The sequence below is a fragment of the Polyodon spathula genome, chromosome 17 (genome assembly GCF_017654505.1).
Source record: "Polyodon spathula isolate WHYD16114869_AA chromosome 17, ASM1765450v1, whole genome shotgun sequence".
Lineage (NCBI taxonomy): Eukaryota > Metazoa > Chordata > Actinopteri > Acipenseriformes > Polyodontidae > Polyodon > Polyodon spathula.
The window spans coordinates 7,280,808-7,301,686 of record NC_054550.1 but is presented as its reverse complement, the minus strand read 5'-3'; the positions used below and the strand labels follow the sequence as shown (position 1 = coordinate 7,301,686).

The following is a 20,879-nucleotide window of genomic DNA, read 5'->3' as shown; positions in this document are numbered from 1 at the left end:
CACAGAAACTAAACCTTTGGGTCGGTGAGGATCCCTCCTGTCTTTTGTGTTCATCACCTGCAACATTAAGTTACATTTTGACAGGATGTAAGGTGGGTCTTAGCCAAGGGCGGTTTACTTGGCGCCATGACCAGGTGATGCAATGTTTGGCCTTAGCAATGGAAGACAACTGTAACCTGACCAATAAGTTGCCACCAGTTCCATCAAAGCATTACACACAAAAGACAATATTCCTCCATCCAGGAGAGCAACCACCAAAAAAGGTGTTAAAACCAAGCCTCGTCCAGGACAACTGGAAGCTGCTAGAGACTGGAAAATGTTGGCAGATGTTGGTCAACGGCTTATTTTTCCACCTGAGATTGCCACCACTAACCTTCGACCAGACATTGTCTTGTGGTCTGGATCAGCACGCCTTGTTCATATGGTAGAGTTAACAGTGCCATAGGAGGATGCTGTGGATGAGGCGTATGAGAGGAAGAAACTTTGTTATGCTCAACTAGCTATTGAAGCAGAACAGCGAGGATGGAGAGTCCGGGTTTACCCAGTGGAAGTGGGTTATCAAGGATTTGTGGCATACTACAACCCGGTCTCTCAGAGATGTCAGGTTCAGTGGCCAAGATTTGTGGCACATAGTGAAGAACTTATCTGAAGCAGCAGAAAGGAGCAGCAACTGGCTGTGGTTGAGACGGAAAGATTCTTGTTGGGGAGCTGAAGCACAATAAGAAGAAAGCAATGCTTATGTACAGGAAAGTAAGCTGGGCTGAGTTGAGTGGGGGACGGAGGGGGGTGATGCTGGGACGCCAGAATCGCTATCGAGCCCTCTTGAGGTGTTGTGGGTTAGTCGACGAAACACAGTGGATGGAAGGTGTCCACTTGAAGACCCCAGAGATGTACCCTATGCGCTGGGGAGACCACACTGTGGTTGATCCCCGGAGCCAGCATCACAGCCGTTGTGTGTGCTGATGTGCTGGGGAGGCAAAATAAGCTGATCCCTGGAGCCAGCATTAAACTTCAGCCATCAACACCAGATGTACATCATCAGATGGAAAGCAACACAAATGGATGAAGATGCAGATGGATCACATTAGTTTGCTGTAAAGCTATGTCTTAGTTGGTGCTTATCTTGGCGAGAGCCGAGTTCAAATCAGCATGAAGTTCAACATCTACTCTCATGTAATGGAAATCATGACCTGGACTCAATAGAATCTCAGTGCTGCCAACGTTGAGCTGAAGAAAGAAAGAAAATTGTACAAAAGCTAATGAACAGCCATAACATCTTTTAACGTTAGCAAGAATATCTTCAAGCGCTTGATAATCACCAAAAAAGAGAGAGAGAGAATTTTTTTTTAAAAATAATATAACAATTGCTACAGCGTGCTGGAAGTGCCGGCACAGGACTTGTTTAGTGTTTGTTCACTCGTTTGTATGTTTGTTTAGTGTTAGTATGTTTTGTTTGTCTATTTATTTTGGTTCAAGTGCCGTGTCCTGTTTTTGTACAACAGTTTTATTTTCTGGTAATAATAAACTGCGCAGCAGCGCATTCATTCATTATTTTACTTTTATTTGTTTCTGGTCTGGCATCACCACTAAAGCCAGCTTGTTCAGTTACCTGATTTCATAGAGATATTACAAATACATAGTCCAAGCAGGTAGTAAGGGTGTCTTACTTTTTACAATGATATTTCAAACAGTAAAAACTTACAATGACATCATTCATAGTTTCTATGAAAGTAAAACCTGTATTTAAAATACAACACCAGCATCCACTATAATCTATTTCCAGTTCAGATCATATGTGTTGATACCCTGTGCATTCACAATTCTGTAGGTGTCTGAATGTACAATTTCTAGTTAAATAAATAATGTATTTCAATGACAGTATCTTTATTAAAGTCTTGTGTGACCTCCTTTGGATGTATATAGTTTTTGGAGTAGCAGGATATATTTTATCAAGTTTCAAATGCTCAGTACTTTTGGACTGTCTTCTTTTCACCAACCTCCTCAACTTGATCCTGCAAAACTGGGATATTGACCACAGTATTTCCACCCCAGTGTTAAAATGTGTAATCATTCTCAACATTTATTGCATTCAGTTTAGAGGAATAATATTAAACTGAAAAGACAGTGAACCCTTTTTGTAAAAGAAAAAAAGTTTTTATTTGAAAGAATGTTTTTGTTTGTTTTTTTAAGTGTATTTTCATGATTAAATACAATTTGATATAGGTGAAACTGTTCTGGACTGTTGTTTTGCTGAAATCGATATGTCTGTTGCTTTGTAAGCAAATATAGATTTCAAGTAGGGCATGACAGCTTTCTTCTTGTATTTGTATATACACATGTATATCATGGAAGGCTGCAGGAATTTCACATCAGTACTCCGTTCAGGTTATAAGAGGTCCACTTATTTTAACATACATAATATGGGTAGGCTTGTGTCCTAGTATCAGAGATAAAGGAACTAGGCTATTTACTGCAATCTGATTAAGAATGGAGAATAGCATGTACATTCTGAGGTTGCTGTAATCTTGTTTGTTAAACAATCACATAATGTTTAAATAGTATCTACAGACAGGTGGTACACCATATGGTCTGGGTTATTCTTGAGATTACTTGATCTGGATCTGTTAACTTTTCTGGAGGATAATATACATACACTGTATAGAGATTATGACATTAAACCTTTTTTTTTGGCTTATTATTTTTTGTTTCTGTTCAGATCTTTCATATTATTTATGTATATTGTTCAATCTCATACTGCTTACTACATTTTTACATAATTTACTGTACACATTTTCAACAAGTACATGCCTTGTTTACTTTCTAGCTTTCTTAAATTCCACAAAGGTAGTTTTTGAAACATAATCTAGCCGCAATTCTAAAATCCCCATAGTTTCAGTACTGTCTACTACTAGCGCAAGAATTGAAAAAAAAATTAAACCAGACAATGTACCTTAATAACATACAACCCCCTGTGCACATATCTTCCTCTTGTTGTTTGATGTTTAATACATAGCTGCCGGTTACATTATACTTAGACTACTGTATATGCAATGTATTATTGATTCTAAATAGATTTAAGGGCCATTCCCTTATTCTCATTTTGACGTTGATGATTAGTTATCACGCTGCAACATCTGCTGGCTACTGCTGTCATTGGATAATGGGCAATTTGTGAAATAAGTATTGATTATATAGAAAATCCTACAATTCGTTTTAAAAAGATGCTTCTATTCCATTGATCCCATCAGGTCACAGGACAAAAGCTAAAAAACAAACTTGTTTTCCATTAAACAGTGCACCTTGCTATATTCAATTGTAAAACCTTGTTTTAGTTTATAGAAGCATCTTCACAGAGATATCCTGTTATGCGCTTTAGACAGCACAGTGATAATGACTCAGCTTATGTTAAAGATCTCTTGCAAATCAATGACGTGCTAACTGGGTAGCATATAACAATCTCACACTATGAAAGGCAACGTGAAGATTTGCATTCTATGTACATTCTACATATTCTGCATTCTACTTATACTTGTCAAGGGAATACATGGTGTAGAACTCAGTTGCTCTACCCACTATCAGGAATACAGGATCTGGCACTCGGTTTGATTTCGAATATTTCTATGGTGTTCTTTATAAATTCATGGTAATAAATTAACCACTGTGATATTGGCTGGGTAGTTCAGTTAAATGCACACACAGAAAGGAGAACACTGCTGTTGTACAGAGCTGTACAAAACACTGAACAGACAGTTCTGTTGCTATGAGAATTAAATCTTTACAATGGAACAAACCTCTTCTCACATATTTTGATGAAACAAAGCTACTACTAATGTTAATTGCAAACACTTTTGCACAATTTGCACAACTCTTGCTGTGAACTGCTACAAGTGTTATATTAACTCCAGGGATAGAAACAGAATTTACATTGCCTATTATTTTGAACCATGCCAGGTTTTACTGAAAGCCTGATAGTCTATTACTTCTGTGGTTGTTTGGGGGGTATTAAGATGGGAGCAATGCAATTAGGCTCAGTTGATAAACCTTGGGAAAACATTTCTAATCCAGTGCATTCATAGTCACAGCAGAATTTGCTAACAAACAAATGCAGCACTTCTCCATATTTTAGTGAACAATTTGCATGGCAATGCTGACCTCTGGCCTCCATAAATAAATATTTCACTTCATGCATCGTCTCCCACAATGTTATATTATTTTTCTTGAGTGCTAGCCGATATTAATCTGGAGATAATTATCCACATTCTGTTATTATCTGCGTCAGTATGTCTATATTGCAATTATTTTGTGTGTTTTTTTTTTCCCCCTTTGGCCCATACTGAATGTTAAAACAATATGCATGCAGTAATTGCATTATTAAACTGAATTTGAATTTGGTGTATATTTTTCTTGTGTGTTTCTTTTTTTTTTTTAGTTAAATGATTTGTAAGGGAAGGTTAGTTATTTTTTTAGAAAAGTATATTTACATGTATGCTATTGCTATAAAAGGTAATAACCGCACTATTTTAAGATATTTCAAACCCTACAGTACTTATTTTAATCGCAATCACATAATGCATTTGGATTTCATTAAGATCAGCTACCTTTTAAATTAGAAGTGAATAATAATTCTCCTTTTTTCAACGCTAGTTGCAATGTAATAGGTATATCGTAAATGTATAGTATAAATAAATAAATAAATAAATAAATATATAAAAGATACAGTTTTTAGTCAGGTGAAGGGTTACATGAAAGTTTAGCACAGACTGTAAAATAAATAAATAAATATCTAGTTGCCTAAATCTTTGAGATTATTAAGGCTCATACCATACACACAATAACATGTTTGTGCATCTTTTCTGCAAGGTCTATAGATATGATAAAACGCAGTATACTGTACTTCTTCTGTGAAATCTGATAGTGTCACTGTTACACCATCCCCAGCTCGCTGGTTCGTAAGAGGCAAAAGCTTCGCTGACAGGAACTGACGTCGCGTCTGTGTATGGATACGTTCAACAGCAGGAAAATGGCTACACACATCTCCGAATCAGAAAGGTAGGAAATATGTTATTTTTTTTGTGTGTGTAAAGTAGTCCATTGGAAAAGTTGAGTTTGGTGTGCGATTGGTGAGTGTGATTGACGGGACGTGCTTTGCGAGTATAAAGGCCGTTTCTTTTGTCTCCTGCACTTTGCTGGCAGGTTGCTTTGTTGATGTTTTTTAAAATAATTCAATCACAGTGAAGAATAAAGTTCAGGGTTGTCTTTGTCTTTTAAGTAAATTAACTCGCGAATAAGTTACAGTTTATTTCTGTCACAACACCGTTATAAAATAAAAATATGTGTATGCTACAGGAAATTGTTAGTGTATCTGTACAGTTGCTCTTTGTTGGATAAAGAAGGATTCTTTTTAGGGCTTCGGTTTGTTCTTGTTTGTCGTCGTTCTGTGGATCGGACAACAATATAAAAACATAGAGTTTCTCCATTCCGTACATTATTCTACATAGTTAATATTATTGTAGATTTCATAGTACGTAGACTACAGTTTGTACGGCGCATAGACAGAGCCGATGGGGAGGGGATTTAGACGACTAGGCTGAATAATAATATACTGCTATATGATGTCGAATTGGATGGAACCGTTACAGATATACTGGTAATAATGGGGTTTTGCTTTAAACTTTGAAGAAAATCACAGTATACTGGTATTGAGTAAACTTATAAGCCCATGTTCTCTAAAAACAAGATAACAATAGTTTTTAATGCAATACAGTCCATTGATATGAAAATGTTTGTGTGTGTGTATGTGGTGTTATAGTGTATGTGTATAGTATATATATATATATATATATATATATATATATATATATATATAATTATTAGAAGTAACTTTAGAGGACTAAATTAGAAAACGAACAAAAATCAATAGCGGGCAGTGTGATATTGGTAAGACTAAACTGATCTTTACTAGTCAACATACAGTAGATACTAATGAGTTACATCAGAATTCAGGGGTTAGGAATTGCATTGGAGAGCAAGCATAGTGTTCACTTATGTAATAGCATGCCCTGAGGTTCAAACTATTCAGTAATTGCCTCACGTGCTTTGTTGTTGGTTTGTTGAAGTATAGGCTCCTCCTAAATCCTTGCCTGTTATGGAAAATCGAATAGCAGGGTTAGGTGAATGTGGTCCATGAAGACTAAACCTGAAAGATTTACTTGTGGTTCACAACTAACCCCATCATCATTAATGATTAAGCCACCTGCTACTACAGGGCTCGCAAAATGTTGCCCATAATTGACCTATGGACTGTGATTTGTACAAAGTACACTGACTCAATATAGGAAGAATATCTCAGGGTATCTCATGCCAAGGAAATGCATGTACATGGATAAGGGAGTGGTTACATGTAGAAAACAAAGTACTGATTAGAGGAGAAACCTCAAAATGGAGTGAGGTAACCAGTAGAGTACCACAGGGATCAGTACTAGGTCCTTTGCTATTCCTAATCTAAATTAATGACTTGGATTCTGGTATAGTAAGCAAGACAACTTGTTAAATTTGCAGACAATACAAAAACAGGAGTGGTGGCAAACACTCTTGCAGCAGCAAAGGTCATTCAAAATGATCTAGACAAGATTCAGAACTGGGCAGACACATGGCAAATTACATTTAATAGAAAAAAGTGTAAGGCACTGCATGCAGGCAATGAAAATGTGCATTATAAATGTCATATGAGAGATACTGAAATTGAAGAAGGAATCTATGGAAAAAGACCTAGGAGTTTATGTTGACTCTGAAATGTCTTCATCTAGACAATGTGGGGAAGCTATAAAAAAGAGAAACAAGATGCTCAGATATATAATGAAAAGTGTTGAATTTAAATCAAGGGAAGTAATGTTAAAATTTTACAATGCATTAGTAAGACTTCATCTAGAATATTGTGTTCAGTTCTGGTCTCCTCGCTACAAAAAGGATATTGCTACTCTAGAAAGAGTGCAAAGAAGAGTGACCAGAATTATTCCAGGTTTAAAAGTCATGTCATATGCAGACAGGCTTAAAGAATTGAATCTATTCAGTCTTGAACAAAGAAGACTACACAGCAATCTTATTCAAGCATTCAGAATTCTAAAAGGTATTGACAATGTCGACCCAAGGGACTTTTTCAACCTGAAAAAAAGAAACAAGGACCAGGGGTCACCAATGGAGGTTAGACAAAGGGGCATTCAGAACAGAAAATAGTAGGCACTTTTTTACACACAGAATTGTGAGGGTCTGGAACCAACTCCCCAGTAGTGTTGTTTAAGCTGACACCCTGGGATCCTTCAAGAAGCTGCTTGATGAGATTCTGGGATCAATAAGCTACTAACAGCCAAATGAGCGAGGTAGGCCGAGTGGTCTCTCGTTTGTAAACTTTCTTATGTTCCTATGTTCGTATATACTTTTTCAACTTCAAAATTCCATACTTTTTTCTAGATTTCCATTTTCTTTCCCCAGACTTGTGTTTTAGTTAGTTTTTACTAGTTTTTTGATGGTTATCCACATAGGCGGGCAGCCGGAGAGCATTATAGCTTTTTGATCCAGAGCAGAAGTTGCTCCTGGTTTTCTAAAGTATTTGTCAGAATCTGGAGGTGCATGTCTAGTAAGAGACAATGCAGGTATGCAAAAGAGAAGTAAGATACAATCTAAGAAATGTCCAATATTTGAGAACTACATTGCATTATTTAAAAAGAATATACAAAGTTGCATACTGCAAGTGTACAGTACTTGTGCCAACATAGGACAGAATAATTGTACCAATAGTATACTAAAACCAGACAATGTTGGCACAGGTATATTTAAGTATACTATATGCAGTATGTTACTTTTTTGATATTGGATTCTGAGCCAAACTTTTATACCCTCTGTTAAATGTTGAACACTATGGGTGGTGAAAAATAACAAAAATGAAATAACAAATGTACACACATTTTATATTAAAATGTGCAAGTGTTGTCTATAAAGCATATAAGTCAAATACTAAATACAGTACATCCTCGCTATAACAACCCTGTTTGGGTCCAAAGCCTTTTGTTCGCTGTAGTAAAAGGACAGTCCAAAATGAACAACATAAGCTGCTGGAGTAAGTTAAGGAAGTCACCTTGGATAAAGGCATTAGCTAAACTATTAATAATATTAGTACTGTTTTATTGTTATTTTCTTTATTATTACAGTATTTGTCACTACTAGCACAAAATAATAATAATGAGATTGTGAATAAAAGTAGAATTACAAGTACAGTACCCTATTTGTGGCATGCTGCATCCAGTATTCTGGGTATATCCCATTCATCCTAACACAGTACACACATCTACTGTCCGGAGAAGTCTGGTCAGAAGTGGCCTTCATGGAAGACATTCGGCCAAAAAGCCATGCCTCCAACATGGAAACAAGGCCAAGCAACTCAACTATGCATGAAAACACAGGAACTAGGGTGCAGAAAAAAGGCAACAGGTGCTCTGGACTGATGAGAAAAAATTTGAAATATTTGGCTGTAGCAGAAGGCAGTTTGTTTGCTGAAGGGCTGGAGAGTGGTACACGAATGAGTGTCTGCAGGTAACAGTGAAGCATGGAGGAGGTGGGGCTGCATTTCTGCAAATGGCGTTGGGGATTTGGTCAGATTTAATGGTCTCCTCAAGGCTGAGAAGTACAGGCAGATACTTATCCATCATGCAATACCATCAGGGAGGTATCTGATTGGCCCCAAATGTATTCTTCAGCATGACAGGGACCCCAAACATACAGCTAAAGTCATTAAGAACTATCTTCAGCGTAAAGAAGAACAAGGAGTCCTGGAAGTGATGGTATAACCCCCACAGAGCCCTGATCTGAACATCATTGGGTCTGTCTGGGATTACATGAAGAGAGAGAAGCAACTGAGGCTGCCTAAATCCACAGAAGAACTGTGGTTAGTTCTCCAAGATGTTTGGGCCAACCTACCTGCCGAGTTCCTTCAAAAACTGTGTGCAAGTGTACCTAGAAGAATTGATGCTGTTTTGAAGGCAAAGGGTGATCACACCAAATATTGATTTGATGTAGATTTTTCTCCTGTTCACTCACTTTGCATTTAGTTAATTGATAAATAAACTATTAACATGTCTATTTTTTAAAGCATTCTTACATTACAGCATTTTTTCACACCTGCCTAAAACTTTTGCACAGTACTGTGTGTGTGTGTGTGTGTGTGTGTGTGTAGTGAGGATGTAAATATATAGTATAGTGAGGATGTAAATATATCTACACTCGGCTGACGGTTTGGACCCGAGACTGTTGCTACACTCGGTACTGTAAGTTACAAGCAAGCACCATATATTTAAAATAAAATTACCGGTACATTTTATTAATCACTTTAAAGAAATGAAAAAGGTGATGTTAACATGCTACGTGCTAAATCTGACCATAGCCTTCAATATAAAAGTGTATACCTTGGCTGTCGTAGTGTCCGTTTTACCCTTCGTTTCAGTGAGCAGACACTGTCACGTGACATACCAGTGCACTGACTAGATAAGATTGCTCGAGTTGTCAGGGGTGTTACACGGGGCAATCCTCGTGGGATTTGGTCACAAGCAATGTGTTCGTGTATGTCACCCTGGAAATCACTCAAGAATTAGCAATGAAAAACATTGATCCCTCTAAACGTGTTTTACCGGGATGATCTGTGAGTGGAATCTCGATTGGGAAACCGCTGTTTGATTAAAGCACAGAACGTTATCTTGTTATAGAGTAAAAAAAAAAAAACAGATTTGCCCATCGGGGAGGCAGCCAAAAAAAAAAAACATGTTGTCCGACTGATTTTTTTGGTTGTCCTGGAACGTCAGGCTAGCGATTTTGTAAGCCCTGTACTATGTGATCTCGGTAAAAACCGTCAGCATCTATGCAGTTAAAGTTCAGAGGTCTCAGTTTAAAGCTTTGAACCAGTGCAATAAGCCTTCTGACTATATAATTTCCAGTGTTCCAGGGTTTGTGATTAATTATTAACATATTCATGTGTCGTCTTAATGTAGTTAAGTATTATTCTTCAATCTAAGGCGACTGGCATATATATATATATATATACACACACACACATTATTTGTTCATCCACACGTGTCCAGGACCAGAATTAATAGTTTTGTTAATTACCTAATTTGTCAGTTCAGTATCCATGTGGTTGACGTGGATTGTTGATATTTTATTTTTCTTTCGTTCTCCACTCACTGAATTCCAAGCAAGTCTCTCACCCCCTCTTTGTCAACTCAGCTCAATTGTAACCTACTGAGAATAGCCTAAATGAGTTGCTGCTGCTCAGTTTACATGCCGAAGTGAGCAGTTCAGCTTCTGAATTCAAAGTTCTTTGCTTAGATACGTTAGGAGTGCTGTATTTCATTGGGAAACACTACTAACAAAACGCTTACCTCGGATAGGAACTTAAAGCTTAAAGCATTATGAAGGCAATATTGTCCACACATTGCATTTCAGCTCTGAACAGACATGGTGCTCCAACTGTATGGACTAATCGAAGAGACAAACCAGACACTGAAATAAATTGGAGTCTGTCACTCCTGGTGTGTAAAGCTGCACTCAATTATTAGCTCCCTACTTGGAATCTATCCACCACCCAGGAACTGAGTATTTAGCAGATTTGTGCAGTTTGTGCAAGTGTAGAGACAAGAGTGTGGGTTTTACAAAAAAAAAAATACAGTGACACATGAAACATGTGAGTTGTGTTCCTAGAGAATATATTGTATTTATAAGAGAATATATTGAATGAGTTTTATTATCATTTCTCACCATCTCTTTTTCAGGAACTAGAATATAAAACCTAATTTTTAAAGCTGAAGTGGGAAGCACACTCCCAAGCATTTTGCAGTACTATAATTTAACATGCAACCTTACAATCTTTGTAAAATTGTAAAACCCTTTAAGGTCTACTGCTGTGGTTATGCATTTTTACAAAAACATAAATGTACTTTGATCAGTTGTATTGTTTTCTTCTGTGTGAATAGTGAGAACAATTTGTATCTCTCTTGGTGTTTCAGTGCTTCTTGTATGTTTTAGTAGTATACTGCTATTTAAATAGTTGGTGCCTCTGATGAGGTAAACTCATTGCAGTTTGAAAAATACAAGTTTTAAACTGTTGTTGTTTTATTAGAAATGATGCATGATTTTGAATGCTGGTACTTTTTTGATACAATGCTGCTATTCTAACTGTGGGTTATTGTTACCAATATTAAATATTAGATGTTTTCTGTCGAATATTCCTAGTGTTGAGCCAAGTTCGGTATGCCGACGATTTTGTTTCCTTTGTAGGAAATTTGTTGTGTTTTATATTCTGGTCACTAAACAGACAGTATTGCTGAATGTTGGCAAAAAATGGTTTCTTTTGTGAATGAGAATTATCCCCAAAGCATCTTTTCTGGATGGATAGTGGCTGGAGTTCTGTCAAAGTTTGAATGTATTTGTGTTCACTGCTCACAAAGTTAATTGGCCTTGTTGGCAAATAGTAGTTACTGCTACCATTGCCAGTTTATTGATAAGTGTCTCGACTTTGCAAGGCAGGTCAGCTGTTTCCTGCAGTTTTTTATGAAGTGGGTCACATGAATATAATGTGGTTGTCAACCAATATATTAACACAGTCAACAGGACCTCTTCCAGGGGGCAATATTCCAGACTAGTTCAGTATTCCAAAGCAAAGCTGATTGCGGTAGCTTTTTGAACTTAAATAATTCTGCTTTGAAATGCACCAGGATGTGTTTTATCTTTCTCTGGCTGTGGAACCTTTTCTTAAATCTTCCTGGTATCTTTTAAGACAAACATATAAATCTTCTATTTTTTATCTGTCAACTAATAATATAAATTTTTGCGGTCCTGTGTCGGACCAGGTCCGACATTACAATTTTCCATTTCCAGTCCTATGTCGGCCCCTGTCCGACATCATCAAAAAGACGTCAAGCACAAGTCTCTGTTCGTTTTTTCTCCGGAAAAAGCCAAGTGAGACCGATAGGAGCCGAGAGAAGCCAAAAAAAGGGCGTATCTGAGCAGTACACATAGCCACTGCACCACAGAGATAACACGGACACAAACAAAGAAGACAGCTGCTTCCGCATCCAGCGCTCAAACAATATCACTGACATTTGAAGAGCTTTATGAGATGTTATAATAATAAAATAATGACTTGGATCACATTATTGAGGACTTTGGTGATAAAACGAGTGATCAGGAGAGGATTTATCAGTATGCACGACTATGAAGGGTTATTTGAAAAATGCAGCAAACAAGGGGTGGGGCTTGGCTGGAGATGCAGTACTGAGTGTCCTTTTGCTATGCAGTGCCTTTTAAACCTGTTTTACTCTGAGAAAATATTTTAAACAGAAAGTATAAAATAAACAGCGTGTGTGAAAATAAATTGGACCTGACGCACCGGACAAGTGCTGAATAAATGGACCACTAAGGGATGATTGCTTAACTGTCTTGTTACCAACATATTTGTATTACAAGATGTATTGTAAAATATTATTAGAACAATTTTATATGGTCTGTTTTCAAAGAAACTTAACGTGAGGAAATGTTTTGCCATTTTTATACTGTTTTGTCGGCTGTCTAAAAAGTAGATTTAGTTTGGAAACTTTCGGTGTTACGTTTAAACCATGACGATGAATGCAAGTAATAGTGTATTTCATCTTTGAAATAAGTGTTATATAATGTTACAAAAATGTGCAAGCGATCACCACAAAAGAAAAAAAAAAAGACGATGATTCGCAAACACAGCCTTTAGAAAATAAGATCTACTGCAAGGTGTGTGTCCAGTATGACAAAAGCCAGAGCGGCACATTTGGACTGGGTCGTCTACCTTAAGATAGTCTGTTTTTAAATTGCATGAAAAATCAAGTAATCATTATAACATGTTTAAAACTAATAAAGGCAAAGACTGCCAAACAAGGCGTAACAATTATAACACACCATAAACACCTCTGTGATTTTTTAAGCTAAAAGTGCTTTTTAGAACCGCTCACGCTCTTGCAAAGCATGCATGACCGTGTTCTGATTTTCAATGGATGTGTGACCTGGATGAGGCAAAAGGATTAAATGTAGGGAAAACCTATAGAAATTCTAAACAGGCACAGGAGTGTATACGTGCTATTGCAAGGACCCAGCATCAAGCCCAGTTAACCAGAATGGCAACCTCTAAATATTTGTTCAGTTTATCTTGTACGGTTCTACAGATAGTTCCATTACTGAGGCAGTGACATGCTATGTGACGTATGCTGCCAACGGTGTTGTCCACACAGACTTTATTAGGGTTCAGAATGCGGGGAAGGCAAATGCAGAAACCAAGTCAATGTATCTGGGAATGAGCATTAATATTTATTGTATCTGTTTGTTTTTTGTTAATACAATAAAAAAAATCTACATTTATAAGTGTTAATTTTTTTGGGAAAATAAAATTGAGCCTACTATTTTATGGACCCCAACAGCTGTTGTTGATTCCAACTCAGGAACTTCACATAAGGACTAGTAAGTTTACATAAGGACTAGGAAGTTTCAAAAGGTACTAGTCCTTAGAACTAGTACCATGATTTTGTTTGTTTCTTACTCTGCCACTAGGTGTTAACAAGACTAGTTCCTTAATCCTGTCAATGTTGTTTTAAGGGTTGCTATTACAAGTAAGCCATTCAGTTGAACGTCTAGAGCATTTCAAATACCAGAGCGGAATAGGCCAAGAGTATTTTTTGCAAGTGAACTGATAAGAACTTAAGTGCAAGTCATTTGAAGGGTACTGTACACAGGCTTAATAACAAAGGGGTTGACTGGCTTGCAGGACTGTGCGGTTCAGACAGTCCATATGGAAGCAGGTGTAGTCAACATATAAAAGGTCACATCAAGCTTCATCTGATTTTCCCTCCCAAAGGGCAATGCAGCCGCTCCTGTTGGTCGAGTGGTATTCATGGCACACAAACAAGTATATCTGTGTTGTTTACAATAAACAGTAATGTTTCAGGTCCGTTAAGTCTTTCAAGGATATCTCTTTTCACTAGCGTCCAGATGAAAAGTAAAGACAATCATGGATAGTGGAATGTCAAAGGCTTCAGTTGCTTGGGGTACTACATTCCAAACAGTCCATCTCAAAGCATGTTTCAACAAAACTGGCCATTGAAGAATAGCTTTCAGTTTCCAAAAGGATGTGGGGGAGGGGGATTTCCATTTTTATTCTCGTGTACTTAGCAAAAATCATGCTAACTTCAGGTTCAGGTACAGCATTTAAAAAAAAAAAAAAAAAAAACTGTGCAGTAGTTTAGCAAAGAGGGTAAATATCCTTAATATAGTCTTCCACATAGGATGGTTATTGTACATTCCACCGATATTTCACAAGCTGCAAGTTTTTATTTATTTTTATTGCCAGCTTTCTACTGAACTGAACCTATGTGCTTTTAAAACATACGGTAGGCCTTTTTTCATCTTATTTGTGTTTGTTTAGATCAGATGCATCTTTTTATTTATCATGAGCTGAATTACTGTGAGGGTTTCCCTATGAATACTTGATAGGTTTATATTTAGATTGCACTGTTTTATTAGCTTTAGATTTTGTTCAAACTTCGTGTTTATTAATGTTTATTAGCTTTATGCTAGGAACGAGTTTTGCTTCGGATCTGTTGCTGTGAAAAGAAAAGAAAATAGATTTTTCAGTCTGGTATGTGAGGAATGTGGAGACAAGCCAAAAATAAGCAGCAACTTCAGTTGTAGACTTCCTTTATAATAACCTTAAAACATTGCAAGCAAACTTTTGAAATGTTCATCTGTGCATCTCTGTGTAATGGTTGAACAGCAAATGACACAGAACAGAAAAATCCTAGAAGACAGTAAGATCTCATCAGAGAGTTTAAACAAATCCTTGCAAAGAAGCAGGATGCAGTTCCAAATTATATGCGCTTTAAATGTTCTTTAACTTTTCTGTGACCAGGACTGAGAGCATACTGTGCAGAGGTTTCTTATTTCACAGTTTGATAATAAATAATGAGGAAGAGTGCGAGGGAAGACAAACTCTGAGGGATGAAGAGATACACGCAGAGAATGATCATTTTTCTACTTGTAACCGCACAGTAGTGAACAGTGCTGTTGTGAGGAGCTCTGAAGTCAAAGCTTGACAGCCATTATTGTGATATCACTGCTGCTGTGCAATTGAAATATTGCCATTGAAATATGAAAAATAAATACTCTTTAGAACAACCACATGCGTAGTATAAAGTTAATTCACATTGGTCATGTTGACAAGAAATGACTGCTTTAATTTCCGCTTGTAAGGCATAACCTTCTGAGACAATATTTTTTGTCAATCTTGGTACTTTGCCTGACTGAGTGAGGAGGTATTGGGTAGATGATCCCAGTCTACTACACAGAGGAATGACGTCTAATCCCATTGTGAAAGCATTGAACCTCCCAGCATACTAAAGGTTAGGATATTAGCAGCACAAAAGATAGTTCCTTTTCTGCGTATTAGTTTCGTGTGGGTGTAAAATTCCTTCTATTCACACAATGTCAGTAAAGTGTACTGTACAAGGAAGAATCTGTTTTTGGAGAACAAAAAAAATTGATGTCATTTCTCTTCTGTATGAATGCTGAGGTATGGGTGAAATAGTGAGTTACACAATTAAGACCAAATGACACACTGCAGTAATTCTGTGCATTTGGCTTAATTGAATCCTTAATTGAAGGAGGATTGTTTAGAATGTACACTAGGCTTGGCTGAGTAGAGGAATAAGAAACCTTTTACTACTTCATGAGGGATGCTTCACGCAGCTCTTACCTTGAAAATGCAGGTAACGTGTTTTGTTTTCCGTTTCAGAAATCTACAGTGCTTCTTTTGAGAGACCATCAGCTGCAACATTTTTAGAAAATCAATTTGGATCTTATCAATGGCATCTGCTAGTTGACACAATGGCCCAAATATCCAGCAGCAATGGATTCAAACAGAATGTCTCTCCTGCTCTGGGAACAAGTGGGGCACAAGATGTTGGGAAGGAGGAGGCTCTGCGGATGGAGGCTGAAGCTTTAGCAAAGCTACAGAGGGATAAGAAAACAACCTTTAACCTGGAAACATCCTGTAATGGTGCGAACCAGAGAGCCCTGACCTCCAGCAGACTAGAAAGGGACCTCATTGTCTTTCCAGAGTCCGATGCCAGGAAAAGAGCCGAGAGGGATGCATTCAAAGACATTGATGTTGAAAAGCTCACGAATGCTGAATTGGAGAAACTGTTGTTGGATGACAACTTTGGGGCTGACAATAAAGCACCCAGGCCTGCAACTTTACCAGGAACCCCTGTCTTAAGTTCTTCGTTTTCAGGTCAGTTGTACAGCCAGACTCCGTTCCATGGAGGGCAGTGGAACCCTGGACTGACAGGGTCTGCAAACTCAGCAGTGCCTGGGCCAGTCATCCCGACGTCACTCTACCCTGCAGCAGCTTTTCCTAAGCAAGGCATCCCTTTTCAGGATGGATTTAATCCGAGAATGCCGTCTTACAGAGCTCCAGAACCAGTTTACCTGCCCGCGAAGCCCCAGTACATGCCATTCCCACTCCAGGCCTCGGCGCCGTTACACTCAACAGGAGTCATGCCAGTGTACCAGCAACCTGTTACACCTGAAATGGCAAAATTGTTTGACAAAATAGCCAGCACTTCGGAATACTTAAAAAACGGGAAATCGACAAGCACCGACTTGGAATCTGCCATCACCAAGGCTATGATCCCAAAGCTCCAGACTTCGCAAAACACGAACATGAGTAAATTTGAGTGGCTCGATCTTGATCCCCTCAGCAAGCCAAGATTAGACAGTGCAGAGGTTGCACAACACACAGAGGGAGCTGTGAAGGAGGAGTCCAACGTTGCAGGGGACCCCTGGGATGCTGTGCTGCAGGATGACAGTACTCCAGAAAGCAGTTTTCCTCCTGGAAAATGTGGCCGGTCAGCCTCCTTTCATCCCAATGGGAAATCGCCAGCTGGAACTTCAGTCACAAGGAGCCAGTCTTTAAATATTCGGCCTACAAATGCTCAGCCTCCCAAGATTCCTGGCCAAACCACTGAGGTACAGTGAAGAGATTGAGTGTGATGATTACTTCTACTCTTTAACTCTAATTTTATATTCATGTTTTAACATCTTACTGTTTTTTCATCTTGCTGTGTTTTAAGATGACTTAAAACATAGCCAGCTGCTGGACTTAAATCTCATTAAAAAATCTAGACATTTGTATCCTGCTTAAATATATATTTTATATATAAGGCTTCTGATTTTCTGTGTTTTACCCCAACCTTTTATACTCTCCTTTAAGAATTAAATTGGGAAATCAATTTTACTATTAACGCGTTTCTCAGTTGTGTTTGAGATACACTAATGGCTTAAAAGGTATCAATTAAATTTTTTAAGTCGTGGTAAAACACCCCAAATCAGAAGCCCTATATGCATATTATATAGTCTGAAGCATGCATTGCGTTTTAATCTCAGTTTTCTGCTTATATGAACAAGTGGACACTTATCGACAGTATCGGTTTACAGTACAATCCCTGTCATCCCAGGTTAAATCCCCTATTTGTAACTCCTACACTGTACTTTTCAGCAACTGCATTACATATCTGACCCTGACAAAAACAGTATTTCCTGACTTGGAGCTTTCATTGTATGGATGAGAACATCATTCAGTCAAGGGTGTGTGTTTTTTTCCTAGCAAGTTCATTTCCTGTTGCATTGTGTTGGTCATTCTTTCATCCAAACTGAGCTTTTGTTTGCTTTTGGGTATGTGATGTGAGTGAATTAAGGCTCTATTTACATAATGCAGCTAATTAAGTTTAATGAGCTGATTTATACCAAAAAATAGATTATTCCTGAAGACAAGACCCCAATTTTTATTCCCCAAAAGATTCTCTTTCCCACTGCATAGGTTATGAAAGTTCTGCTCAATGTTGGGCTGCAGCAGAAATGGTCAGATGCTTACCGTACTAAACATTTCAGGAATAGTCTATTTTTTGGTATAAATGAGCTCATTAAACTTAATTAGCTGCATGATGTAAATAGAGCCTTAATTCACTCACACCACATACCCAAAAGCAAACAAAAGCTCAGTTTGGCTGAAAGAATGACCAACACAATGCAACAGGAAATGAGCTTGCTAGAAAAAAAACACACACCCTTGACTGAATGATGTTCTCATCCATACAATGAAAGCTCCAAGTCAGGAAATACTGTTTTTGTCAGGGTCAGATATGTAATGCAGTTGCTGAAAAGTACAGTGTAGGAGTTACAAATAGGGGATTTAACCTGGGATGACAGGGATTGTACTGTAAACCGATACTGTCGATAAGTGTCCACTGGCCAGAAATCAGCTCTGTCTAGCTTCACTGGCATGCTAGTCTTAAAACACCTGAGTGAAAACTAGAAACAGTAATGGTTTTATAGCACAGAATTTTCTGTTGACCAATTTGGCAATTTAGAGTGCCAGGTACTCTCCTTTATGTTATAGTGTTGATTTTATTACGGGTTTAGGTTTGTGTTTCAGGAGAAGAAAGGGTTAATCTATAGTCAGAAAGTGTTGAAGAGCTTCTAACTGTATCTGGTCCTCAGCAATCTGCCGAGGTAGCAGATGTGAGCTTTTGTTTATTGACATGATATCATTCTATGCTGGCTGCTGCAGCTGTAGCTGTGAGAAACAGAATCGTTAATGCACATTTAGCTACAATGGCTACAGCTACAAGCCATTTAAAGTGAAGACACTGTTTCTCAGTTTGCATGATTGCAGTATTTCATTTACTCTGAACACAATTAAAATAGTTTCCCTCATGGATTTAATGACTTGTCCCAAGGACATTTTTTATCAGTTAGCCTGTATTTGTCAAGAAGCAAAAGTACACTTTATGTTTGTTATAATTTATCTTCTTAAAAGCAATGCATAAATGTGCGAGATCTCTTGATAGGAAAAGCCCTTGAAATGTTTTCCATAGTGCTGCAGGTACTGTGGTGTTGTTTTGCGATAAAGTAATTTCAAGTTAGAAATGTCCAGTGTTAGTTTGCTTTTTTCATTTGAATTAGGGATACATCATTTTCTATCACAATTATTTGCTGTATAAGGCTATAATCCCATTTGGCATGGTGGCAAATCCTTCCCCCATCTCCCCAGTGAGATGAAGTGGTCCAATACTGTTAAGCAAACAAACACAAAATGGAGAATGGCATGACTGACGTCAACCACCCAGCACAACATGGCTGCTCAGAAAACAGCAGCTATTGAGGAGAACTGTGGTTGGATAATTCTGTTAATGGGGTGGGATGTACACCATAAGACCACCCCAGTATAGTAGATTTATTAGATTTCTGTTTGCATTACAGTAATAGCACCTATCTTCACGTGCACAGTTATTTTGTGTGAGGGTAGATGTACTAATTTTAAACATTGAACTGGTGTGCGCCTCTGAGACCTGTACAGTAATTGAATAATGCCATGTGGTACTGGTATTTTACCATAAATGTTTTGTTTTATGAAAATAACAGCCGCATTAAGGAGTAAAAGTGATGTTTGAGTTTCAGTATCATTTATTTTCTTTCATTTGTACAAATGCTCTAATGCACTTTGAGATCCTTTGGAGCTGAAAGAAATCCATTCTAGTGGTACTTGTTGTTGCAGCAGTACGTAAAAAAACAGTTAAAGTTAATTACTACGTATTTCTTAACCATCACTGAATAAATGTTTCTGCCTCTTTGCAGACTGACAAAGGGACCAGAAGTTCACCAACAGCATACAATGTTCTGCAAGAACTGGAAGCACAGAATGAAGAGGTGGAGGCTTTCTGTGAAGAAATCGCCAAGTAAATGAATCCATTTTAAGAGGTCACTTTGTTGAATTATTGAAGGGCCAGTTACAGTAACTAAGGAGACCAAAACAAAAGTTAGACAAAGAGCTTTTGGTTATGGACCTTTCTCTGGAGGTAAAACAAGCAAACCGTAGCACTACTTTCATTGTTCACAAATGCTTTCTGAGGGAGAGTTACAGGACATACCACTGCTTAACCATTTCCTTTTTTTTTTTTGTCTTCCACCACTTCCCTACAAGTGAGGCTCATTTAAAATGGCCGCTTAATTTTGAGGGCATTCCTTTTGTTGAATTAAGGAACTGCAGTTTAGTTTTAGATAGTTGTAAAACATTTTGATTTCCCTACTGTAATGCAAAAACAGAAAAATGTTGGGAAAATCTAATACAAGTGTCCCACATTGTGATTTCTGAAAATGTTTTTTTGTGTTCTGTGGATGCTACCTGCTGATCTGTCTTTCCTCCAAGCTGTTTTTATTATACTTTATAACTAAAGTCATGTGCTGTTGGTACATTTTTAACCCTGGTGTTCAGCATTATTATGACCTTTCAGAACTGCCTGTTCTTTGCACCTCCCAGAGGGCCAGGCACTTACAAATGTGTCCTAAAAGTGTGTCGTTTTACAATAGTAGTTTTACTTTTGTTTTTATTTTTATTCGTATTATGCTTGTAAAAAAAAGAAGGGTGAAAGAGCACCTGCATATCTTTGAGAGTAGCTTTGTCTTCTACTTTATTTACTATTCATTGTGTCTCCCGTCAATGGATCATTTATTTTGTTACTCATAATGTGATCATACTTTGATTGCCTTTTTTATTTTTAGATTGAGGTTGAAATTCCCACACGACGATCTTTCCACCAATCCTGGTTATGTTCTAAGTCCTGTCATGCTTCAGAGAGACATGAACGGAGAAAACGCCAGCATCAAGGTTTCAATAGAGATAGAGGGCTCTCAACAGCCGGTCACGTTTACTTGTGATGGTAGGTCTTCTGTTAATAAGTTGATGCATTTCTTAGCTAAACTGA

The 20,879-nt window shown here is 37.7% G+C and overlaps 1 protein-coding gene across 1 annotated transcript in view; it reads left to right on the top strand.

Moving 5' to 3' along the window:
* The first annotated feature begins 4,962 nt into the window (after window positions 1–4,962).
* Window positions 4,963–20,879, top strand: part of LOC121329775 (phosphatidylinositol 4-phosphate 3-kinase C2 domain-containing subunit alpha-like) — a 34,977-nt gene continuing 19,060 nt past the window's right edge. The window contains exons 1-4 of the mRNA XM_041275557.1: window positions 4,963–5,049; window positions 15,851–17,085; window positions 19,753–19,853; window positions 20,677–20,834. Coding sequence (XP_041131491.1) covers window positions 15,943–17,085; window positions 19,753–19,853; window positions 20,677–20,834 — 1,402 coding nt within the window. The 5' untranslated portion in view covers window positions 4,963–5,049; window positions 15,851–15,942. The remainder of the gene's footprint in view (window positions 5,050–15,850; window positions 17,086–19,752; window positions 19,854–20,676; window positions 20,835–20,879) is intronic.